This window comes from Artemia franciscana, chromosome 10 (assembly GCF_032884065.1).
Source record: "Artemia franciscana chromosome 10, ASM3288406v1, whole genome shotgun sequence".
NCBI classification, from domain to species: domain Eukaryota; kingdom Metazoa; phylum Arthropoda; class Branchiopoda; order Anostraca; family Artemiidae; genus Artemia; species Artemia franciscana.
The window spans coordinates 12,825,572-12,841,599 of record NC_088872.1 but is presented as its reverse complement, the minus strand read 5'-3'; the positions used below and the strand labels follow the sequence as shown (position 1 = coordinate 12,841,599).

Below are 16,028 nucleotides of genomic sequence, written 5' to 3'. Positions count from 1 at the left end.
AATCCAATTCATGCAGACGAAGGGTGGGTCCTATGCGTCAACTCTTCATTTTTTCGTGGGGACCAAGATTGATTCTTCGCGTGGCCGGTTATTTAGTTTGAGACGGGGACCAGGGGCGTGACTCTGCAAGCTCAGCCTGAGTCAACCCAGCTTTAAATGCGGACCTGGAGAAGTCTGGGGAAGGTAAGCGGGTAGGGTGTGCGAAAGCACAGAATGGCTGGCCCCTCACCCCCACTGCACTTCCTGACTGAGAGTCAGCACCACCGGTTTGGATATTAAGGGTCTAGTGACTTGTCTAATTACTTTTTTTACTTATAGTTAACTGAATCTTTACAGTTATTCTTCAAAAATGACAATTTCTTCGGTTATTCTTCAAAAATGAGTCGTTTTTCAAGAGGGAGGGAGATGATAGATAGTTTGACAGGGAGGGTGAGCGATAAACAAAGAGAGGTGATAAAAAGAGAACATGATAAACAGGGAAGAGGTTACATAAGTAAATATATATCACACAAGCATTATAGGAGAGTATCTAAGAAATCAAATAAGTCTGATTTATGTCTACAATAAAGCACAAAAGTTAATAACGAATAAAGTACAACAGGTATTAAATCAGGAAAACATAGGAGGGTGAAAATCCGTTCAAAATCAGGGGGGACAATTTTGTTGTTGCTTTTCGAATATTTTTCAATGACAATACCTAAAAAAAGAGCTTTTCAGTCGACTCAAGTTTTCCGTCAAAGTTCAAGCATAGCAAACATATTTTCAGCAACTTTATGTTGAAATTACTAGACTGCAGATTGAGTGTGTTAAACAAATACTGAAAAAAGAAGTATGTACGTACATAATATATTATCATTTTGTTTATGTATTTGAAAGATTAAGATATAATGAAAAGAGAAATCACCAATGCAACAGCACAAACACATAAAAAAAAGAAAGATAGAGGGAGAAAAGGAAGACTGTTTTCCTACATTAGTGATTAATATAGATCAGCACTTGAATGAGGCCTTAACCCTACTCATCCATACAATCACACAGGCCAAACAGCATAGCCATAGACAATCAACCATAAAGAATAATCCATGGACAGGCAGTCGTGTCGTCAGTAAGTATAAGTCGTCATTTACCGAACATTAAAAACAGTAAAAAAAGACAAATAATTCAGAGGCAACAACCCAACACAAGGGCTCATCATGAGAATACACACTTGCCTATAGGGTTTTGGAACATGGGTGCCTACAAGGCTTCAATGAATTAAATTGAAAAGCTGGAAGTTAACGACAAAAGAGAAGCGAAATGCATCTCAAGACACAAAATTTTGATTACGCAGCAGATCATTTTTCAGCAGATAAATGTCTTTCTGCAGAAACTGAGGCATAAATGGTCCGGATAATATACGGATACATAATCTTTTAAATGCAATGTTAACTTTGAAAGTAGGTTAGATACATAATTAAATTTTAAGTTCTGTCAAATGCCCCTTTCCTAGATGATTACATTAATATAGTAAATTCTGATTATTTGAAGTAATTCTCAGTATTTGCAGTAGTTGACAGATTAAAATAGGTCAGTCCCTGTCACATGTTTCGATGTTTATTTCCTTGTTTTAGTGAATATAAGCCACCGTTTTAGATTACTTTATCAGTTCTTATTCTGTTTCTGTTCTCGTCTTATGCACATTTACTGTATTATATGTGTAAATAAACATTTTTATACTCGACACATAAACCTTATGAAAGTTAGAGACGCTAGACAGCCTTTACCGGTCGAACCCCAGATTGTAGGCCAACGCTACCATAAGACTTTAAAGAAGAGAGCACAGAGAAAGTCACGCTACAGAGAGAAGAGGGAAAACTTTACAGCAAGATCGACAACATAAAAAAAAACTTGTACGTTGAATCACGATAGTCTTATCGTATAATTTGTCATTTGTTTCAATTTTATATAAAACTACAGTCAATGCTTATATTTATTACAGTTTATTACCTCCCCCCTTCCCACAGTCAAGAATAAAATTTGATTATACTCCCAAAATTCCTTCTCGGTTAAACTTATAATTTTACTAAAGGTCCAACAAATCAACTAAATTTCATATACATTTAAAGTTGCTTAAAATTTTAAATAGCTGATCCATTATTTACCACATTAAAATTAATAAAACAGAAAAGAAACAATTAATTCATTAATTTTTTCAATTGGTTTTAAAATGGAATATTCCCATCAAGACCAAATTTAGCTATCAAATAGCAAGGCAAAAAGGTCTAACCTACCTATCAGTTATGAATATAGCTCTTGAGATACCACGAGTCCTTGAAGGTTGACTACTACCGGGGATATAACCATTTGCCAAAACACAGTAATTACAATCAACAGCTTTGCCATTGGTAACTATTCCAGTGCATATATTATCATTACTAACAAGAAGACCATCCACATCGCGATTCAAATAATAAACACCTCCAAAAACCGCACATAATCTGAAATGGAAGGAAACAAAATTATCTAAAATGGGAGGATACAAAATTATCTGAAATGAAAGTAAAATATTCGAAATAGAAAGGAAACAAAATTATCTGAAATGGAAATCGCAAAATGGAAAATGGAAAGGAAATCACAGTTCAAATAATAAACACCTCCATAAACCGCACACAATCTAAAATGGAAGGAAACAAAATTATGTCTCAGCAAACGGCAAATTATTAAAGTTTTGGAGAAATTCCAAAAGAATACTTTTCTAAAAATGGAGAAATTCCAAAAATTGGAGAAATTCCAAAATAATTCTGTTCTAAAACTGGTTGACTCTCCATCTCTCATTAAAGAAAGCTTAATATTCGGTTGACAGCTTTTAATTTCATATCTCCAAGTCTCAAAACATCAGAAATAAACAGAAACAAAAGCCCTGAAAAAGAACCAACACTTAACATTCCACAATACTAGTCATTTCCCTCTCATTACATTCTTATCACAATCATTTCACTTTTAATTCCAATCCTTGATACCCTGCTAAAGTTATACTTTAACTTAATTAATTTTTTTTAACTTAAAAAAATATGCGGTTAAAAGACATGCCAAAGCGAACACAAGCAATATACAGTTAGAAGATAAGCGGCACCATGAATTACAAGCAACAAAAAGGATCCGAACGAGTTAAAACTGAAAGTGACAGTCACTGGACCCTTCAACGTTATATGTATTCTCTGTGGAACCCTCCATTTCCCCCGTAAAAGAGTAACAAACAAAGGCAATTCATTTGGAGGTGGCTATTTTAAACGAAAATCAATACATACAAGCCGACAGTGTAACGAGTGCTGAGGCCCGGCCTTGAATTCGGCTACATAGGTTTTTTTTTTAAGTGGCATATTGACATTTCTGGCCACAAACGATCTAAATATGTTAAAACTTTAAGGAAAAATTCGTATTTTTCCCAAGGTGGTTGTATCGAAACTATGGTGACACCTGACATGAAGAAGTGGCAGCGGTTAAAAGACATGCGACAATGTGAATCAACATATACAAGCCTGCAGCGTAGCCATGCAGGGGTTCTCAGCACACATATACACACACACACACACACACATATATATATATATATATATATATATATATATATATATATATATATATATGTTACGATGAAAGACCAAAATCTGATGAATGTCGATATTCATCAATGAAAGTCCAAAATATGAATATTTAACAAATATTTCGGACATACACAAAGCAACTATGTGTTTGTTGACATTCACAATGCACAAATGGTGAGTGTTGAGCATTTCAGAGATTTGTTTTTCTGAGATTCTTTGCCGAACCAACGGACGGTAGACTATCGCATGGGGACAGAATTTTTGACTTGAATTTTTTCTTTCATTACGACTTAATCCTCAAATGAATAATCGATTTAACTTTTACATGGCTCATACAATCCATTCAAATTTCATTTTTTTTTTCTTTTTAATGTCAACACACTGAACTGACTTAACTCTGGTTTGCCATTAAACAAAATTTCAAAATCCTATTAATAAAGCATATTCGTCTAAAGGTTAGCCTGGTATTTTGATTTGCAGAGATGTAAAACTCATAGAATTAATTATTGTTATTAACTATTATGTCATAGCCTTGTTAAAATAAATAATTACATTATATTAGGATGTGGTGCAAATCCAGCATCGCAGCGCAAGGAGTGGTGCAAATCTACCTATTTCGATTGATTTTTATATGTAACATAGAAAATAATTAGTGGATTATTTTTGTATAGTTTAAATTTACACATAGTCAATAGAAATTTATTATACATAATATAAATAATAAAATTAATAATTGGAAGTGATTTCTTGCCCTTTGATTAAAAGGGTACTCATTAACAATAAACAAACAAGCAACAATTATGGTCGATCACGTCTTTTCAATTTTTGAATTTTTCCTTCGCATTTCCCTTACTGTTGAGACAATGCTGTAGCATTGTCATATAAACTTCGGAGGCTCATTCGATCGGAAATTGTAGTTTCTAGTGCCCTTTTTAACAACAAAAGGGGTGGAAAGATAACGGTCATCCCTTAAACAATCTTTTTGGAAAGATTAGAAAGAACCAAATTTAAGAATGATAAATTTGAACATTTTTGTTTATGATAGTCACAGCAGCAGCTAAAACCTCGTAAAGAGTAGATAACATATGATAAATGAAAATTGAAAATCCATAGTCGAAAAGAAGCGTAAAGTTGCCTCTGATTGAGTTAATGTAGTAAGTGAGTAAAATTTATCTTGAAACGTATTTAAAAGAAAAAATTGCTTGTTTTTAGGAGAGGCTAAAAATGTCTGAAGATGCGTTTGACCGTGAAACATTTTGTCACTGTATTTGCAAGAAAACCTTTTTATGTTGGTTTTTAGACAACACAACCAGGAATTGTTGGACGTTGTATTTTGCCAAAAATGGAGCTCGACTGTCCAAAGTGTATCATCATAATGGAGGAATTATATCTAGCAACGTGTGTAGAATCTAAATACTATTCAAGGGCAATTTATTTTTTAAGCACCTTGATTTGGGTACTTGTGGCCTCTCCTTTTTTAGATTCTACTTGCATGCTTGTCACTATAAACAACAAGTTAATATCATGACAAACTGTTTTCGATCGAAATTCGATCTTGTGTTATATATGAGTTTATGGTAAGTGGCGGTATTACCAAGGCATTTTTTTCAGAAATATATAAAGATAGAGAATCAAATAATTTTTTGTTAGATAAAGTAAATAATAGTTTCTATATACGGGTATAATTAATAGGCCATTTTTTTGTTCTTATGAAAGCAAAGAGCAACTTTAAAACTGAAAACCTGCAGAAATTATCAAATGTACGTGGAATGCTACTTTACTCATCGACGCCACTCTTTCCAGCAAAGTAAGGACAATTCTAAATGTTTTAACTTTAAGGATTTCCAATTGGTAGGGCTCGTTCAGTTGCATTTGCTTTACAAAAATTTCATCCTTCAAAATGTTTTGAATTACGCTTTGTATGTAATATATTTGCTTAACAACTGGTTATGTTTTATGCGTTCTAAAATACTTTTAGGGAAGCACTAAACATTAGCTTATATGCTAACGTTCAACCTTGTGCCAACAAGCTAACCTTGAACTAAAAACGTTATTGTCTAAAATAAGCAAAACTCCAACTAAATTACCCCTAATTTTATTGCTTAAAAACAACCTTTCTTTCATTATACCCCAAACCCCTAGAAAGCGGGATTGAACCACAATTTTCGTACAGCCTACTATTTGAAATACGATCAGTCAGCCGGGTGCCAAGAACTATCCGTAGGCAATTTCTCTGGAAAACATCTAGTAAATCTTCATCCGCTTTTCAGAGCGCCCATGCTTCAGAGCCATATTTGACCGCTGTCATCACCGTACCTTCTAATATTCTAATCTTGGTTTGCAGACTTATTTTTCTATTCTTCCAAACTTTTTTAACTGTTAAAGAACACCCTGAGCCTTAGCTATTCTGCTTTTAACGTCTTCACTGCTCTCACCATCTTTACTAATAATACTACCAAGGTAAGTGAAGCTCCCAACCTGATCAATGTTTTCGTTACCCAGCGTCACCTTTTCATCTTCAGTTATTCCTAGACTTAGTGACTTAGTTTTCTCAACATTAATTTTCAAATCTATTTTAGCACCCTGAACTCGCAAAACCTCTAAAAGTTCATTAATTTTGCTCATACTTTCATCTAGGATGCTTAGATCATTAGCATAATCTAAGTCCGGGAGAGTTTTTCCTCCCCGTTTGATTCCGTGGTCTTACCTTTCCTGTGCTCCTTAAGATAAAGTCGATCAAAAGGATCCATATAAAGAGTGATAGAACACAACCCTGCTTAACTCCTGATTTAATACAAAACCAGTTGCTAACCTCATTTCCTACCTTAAGCGCAGCAGTATTATTCTCGTATCACTTTAATGTATTTGTCTGGTATACCATATAAGGGTAATACCTTTGCTAAAGCTCTTCTATCAACAGGATCGAACACTTAGTCATAACCTATAAAACTGAGGACCAAAGGTGTTTGACAACTAAGGCACTTTTCAATTATTAAACTAAGAGTAAAAATTAGGTCGACACACCCTCTACCTTTTCTAAAACTACATTGTTCTTCTCTTAAAACTTTGTCTACAGTATCTCTCAGTCTATACGACACTCACTCTTGTCACCTTTCTTATACAGTGGTTTAATTAAGGTTTTTCTAAAATCGTTAGGTACTTCCCCTTTTTCAAAAATCATATTCATAATCTTTAATAGCTTATTTCTAACCTCGGAGCCACCATATTTAAAAAACTTGTTTACCACACTATCAGCACATGGAACCTTATTATTTTTTAGTTCTTTTAGTACTGTCACTAATTCTTCCTCACAAAACAAATTTTGCTTCACATCCAAGGTATCACAAACTTTTTCATTTTCCTCTATATCTTTTCCTGAAATTTTATCTAGGTTTAGCATATTCTCAAAATGTTCCGCCCATCTCTCTTTAACTCTTTACTTATCACTAATTGTGGCGCCATTGCTATCTTTAACTGGGACATTTCCGGATTGACAACTTCCTCTCAATTTATTAACATGCCAGTACAATAATTTACTGTTATGCCGTCTAGCTTCCAGATCCTCGGCAATTTTATTCATGGCCTCGACTTCACGTCTCCTTAGTTCATATTGTAATACTTTCTCCACTTTCATTATATTCCTTTTGTTTTCATATAATCTATCAATCTGATAATTCTTGTACAAACCCCTTCTACTCTCTATTAAACATAAAGCTTTTTCACTAATATTACTAGCTGTAGTCTTAACTTTCTTCCCTAAGACACCATCAGCAACTTCACAAATTAATATTTCTAAAATTAGTCCAACCATCTTCCACATTGTCAAATTTTAAATTCTCAAGTTTAGTATTCAATTGTTACTGAAGGCAAACTTCAGCGCAAGGAGCGAGGAGATAAAAGGGGCGACGGCCCTTGCACATACGAGAATATTTTCTATTTGTCTTGTGTTTAAATGTTAACCTTGTGGGAGCAGAGCGGGGTTGATCTCTACTTGGCAATAAAAGCCCCGGAACTCACGTCTCGGCTACTACGAGGCTTAGAATTCCATGGAGATCAGATTTGTACATGTAGTACGAAAGCGCTATTTTAGCACTATGTCATTATATGTAGCACCGTAGCACGTACTCGAGGTTGCTAAAAACGTGCTAAATTAGCACAAAAAATGCTATTTTGCACTTGTTTAGCATTATTATAGTCAATTTTTTGACTATAGCACCGAAAATCACTATGTAACACGCAAATTTGAGCAATGTAGCACTTTATGAACTGACCGTGGTGGCAGTCCTGATTGAGATCATGCGTATGGTTCTCCAAATAATAAGGCAACAACAAGAAGTTTCAACGCTGCGCTTAGGTTTCAGTTCAAAATCATCATTTCATATATTGAGCTTCGCCCGGGCCCTGGCATTCGGTAAGCTGCAGACTTGTATGTATTTGATTCTCCAATTACGTATGAGCATAATTATAGCGTAATTCTTTTAGTTTTAAGTCATGAGGTGTAAAATCAGTAATTTCAATTGAATTGAGAAATTCTATCTTTTGTTATTTGTCATCTTTTGGAATTTTGCATACGTCATAGGCGCTAAAAGCAATACGACAACTCCGGTGATAAATGGTGTACTTTATGCTGTTGAAATAATTATAAACATGAAGCGACTCATACGAATTTTTTCGCCAAAATTAAGACTCTCAACAAATTTTTCCAAGCTCGTGAATTATCTAGATCATTCTTTTAGGACAGAAAATCCCAGGGTGCCAATTTTCAAAAATAAAAAATAAAATAAATATGGAGACATTTTCAAAAAAAAAAAAAATGAATACATACACAAACATACGGTTGCTCATTGAAACACATAATATAAGAATATGAGAAAATAATACATATGGATAAGACATATAAGAAATAAAATCATAATTAGGCTACACAAAATTTTGAACTAAAAAAAATCTATATAAGTTATAGCTAAAATGATATAATAAATTACAGTCAAGCCTACCTGCAGAACGCTTGGGGAATTTCTCCGGTTCCATACTGTGTCCACAAATAGGGGCTATTACCAAACCGTCCAAGGCTTTTAATAAACTTTTGAACTCGCTCGACACCTTCTTTAAACGGAGTTGTTTCATTTGTCTGAGTAATGGCCGATGTTGCATAATGAATCAATCTGGGAGTCAACTTCTTATACTTGAGATACTCCAAAAAAGTTTTATCAGCAAATTCTAAAATCACATATAACTGTTAACCCAATTTGAGGCACTCAAAAGCCAGAGATATTATACAATAGAAAAGTCTTATACATGTATATATATATATATATATATATATATATATATATATATATATATATATATATATATATATATATATATATATATATATACATATATATATATATATATATATATATATATATATATATATATATATATATATATATATATATATATATATATATATATATATATATCTATATATATAAAAATAAGTTGTCTGTGTGTGGATCTGTGGATCAGGTGACGTCATGTTTGTCCGCATATGACGTCTGAATTATTTCACACTAATACAAAAGAAGAAAAAAACTAAAAAAGGTAAAAACTACAAAAAAACGTAAAAGAAAAAAAAACTAAAAAAGCTAAAAAACTAAAAAAAACTAAAAAAAGGTAAAAATCTAATAACTAAAAAAAAACTGAAAAAAATAAAAAAAGGCAAAAACTACAAAAAAAAATAAAAACTAATAAAAAAACTAAAAAAGCTAAAAAACTAAAAAAACTAAAAAAAAAACTAAAAAAAGGTAAAAAACTAAAAAAAACTAAAAACTAAAAAAGAAAAAAACTAAAAAAAAAGGAAAAAAACTGAAAAATAAAAGAGAAAAAGAAAACTAAAAAAATATGAATAAATATATATAAAATAAGTTGTTTGTGGGTTATGTCTGTCTGTCTGTCTGTCGAGTGACGTCGTGTTTGTCCGCATATGACGTCTGAATTATTTCACACTAATACAAAAGAAGAAAAAAACCTAAAAAAGGTAAAAACTACAAAAAAAACTAAAAAGAAAAAAAACAAAAAAAGCTAAAAAACTAAAAAAAACTAAAAAAAGGTAAAAAAACTAAAAACTAAAAAAAAACTGAAAAAACTAAAAAAAGGCAAAAACTAAAAAAAAACTAAAAACTAATAAAAAAACTAAAAAAGCTAAAAAACTAAAAAAACTAAAAAAACTAAAAAAAGGTAAAAAACAAAAAAAAACTAAAAACTAAAAAAGAAAAAACTAAAAAAAAGGAAAAAACTGAAAAATAAGAGAAAAAGAAAACTAAAAAAATATTAATAAATATAAAAAATATAAATATAAATATAATATAAATTAGCAATCAACAAAGCACCGAGACACAAATGACGACCGGGACACAGGGAGTATAAATGACGACCAGGACATAAGTAAAAAAAAAAAAAACTAAAAAAACTAAAAAAATGGTAAAAACTACAAAAAAACTAAAAACTAATAAAAAAACTAAAAAATCTAAAAATCTAAATAAACTAAAAAAGAAAAAAAAGAAAAAAGGAAAAAAATAAAGGAGAAAAACAAAACTAAAAAACGAATGTATATACAGACCGGGACACCGGGATACAAATGACGACCGGGACACAGGGAATATAAATGACGACCGGGACACAGGGACACAACTACAATGGGGACGCCAGGGGGCACAGGGGGATATAAATGACGACCGGGACACCGGGACACAAGGAATATAAATGACGCCCGGGACACTCAAATAGAAATCACAGACTGGAACACCGGGACACAAATGACGACCGGGACACAGGGAATATAAATGACGACCGGGACACAGGGACATAACTACAAAGGGGACGCTGGGGTGCACAGGGGGATATATAAATGACGATGGCGACTCAGGGAATGGTCGATAAGCAATCACCATCAACAAAGCTCAAGGGCAATCATTAGAATCATGAGGTATAGATCTGAATACAGATTGTTTTCCCATGGACCATTATATGTTGCATGTTCAAGAGTCGGTAAACCTGACAATCTATTTATATGCACAGACAATGGGACAGCAAAGAATGTTGTATATTCGCAAGTTTTACGTAGTTAAAAACATATATATATATATATATATATATATATCTATCTATATTCACAGGTGGGACATAGGGACACAACTACAATGGCGCGTAACTAATATGGCGCGCTGTTGGGGTGGCGCGAAGCGCCACCCCAACAGCTAGTATATATATATATATATATATATATATATATATATATATATATATATATATATATATATATATATATATATATATATATATATATAAATAGTACCAGGTGCATGACGGCTTCGCCGCCAGGCCCCGGCACGTTTCTATATATAGATTATTACTGTCGCTTATCTTCTAAACGCAAACGATTTGAGCCTTTTCTTTATGTTATGACGTCCAAATAGACCTTAAATTAGAATGGTGGCTTTGTAAAATTACATTTTTTTAATTGGACCTATAACTTTTTGCCTCGGCTTGTCTTTTGTCAAACAGTTCGTGGTAGAAGCAACCCGGCTCAATAGTAACCGAAACTCTAAAAAATGGAGTTTTGATAGCAACAGTTATATCAAAAGAATTGCATCTTAATGATGATTTTAAATATATAAGTCTCACCAAGTTTAGTTTTACCCATCAAAGGTTACGAGCCTGAGAAAATTTGCTTTGTTTTAAAAAACAGGGGGAACACCCATTAAAAGTGATAGAATTAATCACACCAAAATCACACTTAACGGAAATCACACCGTCAGATTCAGCGTATCAGAGAGCCCTACAGTAGAAGTTTCAAGCTCCTATCTACAAAAATGTGGAATTTTGCATTTTTTGCCATAAGAGAGACCACGGATGCGTGTTTATTTTATTTTTTTTATTTTTATTTTTTGGTTAGAATAAAATTCTTATGATTTTAATAGTTATCATTAGAGATAACTGAAATTTTTACTCCAAGAATTTTCGACTGTAGATCGGTAGTTATATTTGACTATGCGATATTCTTTTACACAGGGGATATGGGAGGAGAGGTTGTATTTTCGCCCTAAGAACACTCAAAAAAAAAATCCAGAAATGTTTACTTAAGAGTGTGCTTTTTTACCTTTTAACACCCATTTTCTCTCCCATTTTAAATAAATTTTGCAATTGCCCCAGCCCTGTAACAACTGGGCTTATGTACCTATGTTGTATATTATATATTAATTGTATAACTGTATTGTATACCTATTTTTAAATAGCAGATTTCTAGGTAAAAAAAAAGAATATAACTAGCAAACCTTTATTTTCAGCCTCTATCGTCTTTTCATTTTGACATGACTCCATTAGCTTCATAAAAAGTCTTTTTTCCACAACAGTAACCTCATCTGTCGAGAAAACATCAGCTCGTGAACAAGGTACAGAAACAATTCTATCTTCTTCTTCCACAAATGTCATAATCTTGAGGACATTTTTGAATTCCAAGTAGCGAGAAACTCCAGAAGAGATCAGAAGCTCTACCATGTCCCCAGAGGACAGTAAAACCTTAAATTATTTCAAATCAATTTAATAACGGGCTTTCAAGGAAACAAACAATTGATTTAGTTCATTAAATAAACTATGATAGTAAAGTAATAAGAAATTACAATTATTTTCATAATCGCACAACTGGATATCATTTCACTAATCTTAGGTTTCACAGTGACACTATTGCCAGATTGGGATGATTTCGATATGAATATCTTATTAAAAATACTCGTAGTTTAACCATCGTTCCAAACACGCACAGTGTTGAAGAAACGGCTGAAGTGTTTGGGAAATGGGTAAGAACGTTCTCCAAGAAAAAAACAAATCAACGACGTCAAACTTTATTTAGTAGAACCTTAAAAGGATCTGTATCTTGTTTATTTTTTTTTTCTTTTTAAATTTTGCTAGGAACTGATATATACCAAACTCTAAAATAGTAACCAAAACTCTAAAAAACGGAATTTTGATACCAATTGTTACATCAAAAGAATTGCATTTTACTGCTGATTTTAAATACATAAGCTTCATTAAGTTTCTTACCCATCAGAAGTTACAAGCCTGACAGAATTTGCCTTATTTTAGAAAATAGGGGAAAGCATCCGCTAAAAGTAATAAAATCTTACTGAAAATAACACCATCAGATTCAGCGTTTCAGAGAACCATACAGTAGAAGTTTCAAGCTCCTATGAACAAAAATATGGAATTTCGTATTTTTTGCCAGAAGACAGATCACGGATGCGGGTCTAATTTTTTTTTCAGGGGTGATCGCGTCGACCCAGTGGTCCTAAAATGTGGCAAGAGGGCTCATTCTAACGGAAATTGAAAGTTCTAGTACTCTTTTCAAGTAAACCAAAAAATTGAAGGGCACCTAGGCCACTTCCCACGCACATTTTTTCCCCAAAGTTACCGGATCAAAATTTTGAGATAGCCATTCTGTTCAGCCTAGTCGAAAACTTAATAACTATGTCTTTGGGGGCGACGTAATCCCTCACAGTTCGCGGGGGAGGGGCTGCAAGTTACAAACTTTGACCATTGTTTACATACATTAATGGTTATTATAAAGTGTACATACGTTTTCAGGGGCACTTTTTTGCGTCGGGGTGGGGGTGAGTCGGGGGATGGGTTACGTGGGAGGATCTATACATGGAGGAATTTATCATGAGGGAAGAGAATTTCCATGAAGGGAGCACAGGATTTTCTAGCATTATTTAAAAAAAGCAATGAGAAAATAAATAATTTTCTTTTCAACTGAAGTAATGAGCAGCATTAAAATTAAAAAACGAACATTAAATATTACGTATACAAGGGAGTTTGTTTCCTCCACAATACCTTACTCTTTACGCTAAAGTTTTTTTAGTAATTTCAACTATTTATTCTTCGGCCTTTGTGATTCTGGGGTCATTCTTAAAGATTTGGGACAAAATTCCAGCTTTAGTGTAAAGAGCGAGGTATTGACGAAATTTAAATTTTGTTTTATTTATTCATGTGCGTTGAGCCAAAATAAAAGCATGCATTAATTCAAAAACATTCAGAAATTAAAAGTTTTTTTTTAACTGAAAGTAAGGAGCGACATTAAAACTTAAAACGAACAGAAATTATTCCGTACTCCTCAACGCCTCACTCTTTACGCTAAAGTGTTTTTATTATTTTAAACAGTAGAGTTGTGACAAAGAGTCAAACTTTAGCGTAAAAAGCAGGGCGTTGAGGAGGGGACAACTCCTTTCATAATAATTTCTGTTCGTTTTAAGTTTTAATGTCGCTCATTACTTGCAGGTTTTTTTTATCAACTTGTAGTGACGACACATTTTAACTCAACTGGATAATGCTATACAGTGTCTGTAGCAAAGATCCGCATAATTATGTAAAGAAAATTATTTTTCGTATACATTAAATTAACTTGTATAATTTTTTTTTCAAGTTACTCTTTAGCACGGTTGCAACAAGGAATTTGACAATAGCCTGAAATACACTTGCAAAAAATTCTAAAATGCTAAGTGATAATAACAAAAATCCCAAGAATTGGCAGCCCTGAATGTTAACATTTCTTAAGGCACATTCACAATGAAGTTTCACTAATATCGAGATTTGGCTAGCGCTAATTTGAGCCAATCATCTTTTATTAAGAATTTTTCAGCGACTAAGAAAACTAAGAAAAATTCTATACCAATAGCGGTAGTTTATTCTTGTTATTGGTAAAATCTCATTGTGAATGGGCTTTTAATGATTCTAAATCTTACATTACATCTTGGCATTATTACAACCAGGGAATACTTGGAAGAACAATACAAAAAAGGAAATTATTACCTACTTGTTCGATTTTAAATTCCATTTAAAATGGAGCTTAATAACATAATATGCCAATTATTACAGAAGGAAGGTTACAATCGATACATATATAATTACAAGAATCCTTGTTTTGTTCTTGTCTGATTTTTTTTTTTGTTTAGGTATTCTAAAGACCAACCTCGAATAAACAGTGGCACCCTTTATTTCACTTTTCCTGCATTATTATAACTAGCCTTAATGAGGAGTAAGGTCTTTGAATTTTACAATTTTAGCTCCCAGTCTCCACCGACGTATATGCTACATATACGTCGATGGATATGGCATACTAAATAGGAAGCAGCAATATTTTCAGACCCCTATTTTTTAATTGACGGGTCCAGCATCAGGGGCTCCTTATCTATTCTATGCACGAGCATAATTCTAGACGCTTAAATTTTAGTCAAATGTGTCCTTTTTTATTATTCTCTTCATTATATCAATATTACTACATAGCCGCCTCGTGTGTAGAAACTTGTCAACTTTAAGAAGAAGGAGAAAAATAATATTGGTACTTTTCTTGTGATCTTGGATATGGATAAGGCCTGACAAAAAATGTCATTTTTTTATAGATACGTCAATTTAAGGGCTAAACGTATATATATATATATATATATATATATATATATATATATATATAAATATATATATATATATATATATATATATATATATATATATATATATATATATATATATATATATATATATATAATATACGTATATATATATGCTACAGGGATCCTCAGATCACTAGTCTTGCAATAAAGCAAGAATTGTTGTAAATTCGATCTGCGACTGTTTTATATTAATTGCATTAGTAATTGATAAGTCCCTTAAGAGTTTTGAAAGCAGTGACAGAATTCACAAAAACTATAATGAAGGTGAGGGGGGGGGGGGAGGTTAAAATGCTTCTTCAAATTTAAACATGGACTTAGGATGAATGTGTGGCATCGAGAAACGTTACCCTCACGATCAATGAACGCTGACTGAAATGGCTGGTCCATGTCTTACGGAGGCTACCAGAGTACCTGCCTTGCCGAATTCTTCTAGCTGAGCTCTTTAGCTTGCGGAAGAGACACCAACGAGGGTAGGAGAAAAACTGGTGGAACCTCGTTAAATCAGGTCTTGAGCTCATCAGAGGGTTCAGAAAGTTCGGACACAGATGGGAAACCCAATGGCTCCCACTTGCAGAGCAGCTGACAGCAGACCACACTACACGATCCAAATAAGTTCAGAAGATTCTCAATGACAGGGAAGGTCAAAACGCTTGATTCCCGCCACTATTATAAGTAGTATAAGTACTGGAATTGTTGGTTTTCCTTCAAAAATCAGCCATTCCATCATACTAGTCTGTACTAGTTCTATTATTGCTTTAAACTGCTCTATTATACTATTAGACTTGTCGAGAATGCAAGCAATGCACACAAAGAAACCTTTAGTTTTGATTTATTGGATACTAAAAATCGTGAGTCAAGTACCGTCAATATGTTAATCGAACGGAGACTAGCGTTAATTCCCAAAGACGCTACATATATTTAGTTAACACATGTGGCTGCTTGTTAAATTTGGACC

The 16,028-nt window shown here is 33.0% G+C and overlaps 1 protein-coding gene across 1 annotated transcript in view; it reads right to left on the bottom strand.

Moving 5' to 3' along the window:
- LOC136031800 (rab proteins geranylgeranyltransferase component A 1-like) overlaps positions 1-16,028 on the bottom strand; it is a 59,673-nt gene that overhangs the window by 7,472 nt on the left and 36,173 nt on the right. Inside the window, exons 5-7 of the mRNA XM_065711596.1 lie at positions 11,906-12,149; positions 8,582-8,804; positions 2,271-2,477 (exon numbers count right to left, since the gene is read on the bottom strand). Coding sequence (XP_065567668.1) covers positions 2,271-2,477; positions 8,582-8,804; positions 11,906-12,149 — 674 coding nt within the window. The remainder of the gene's footprint in view (positions 1-2,270; positions 2,478-8,581; positions 8,805-11,905; positions 12,150-16,028) is intronic.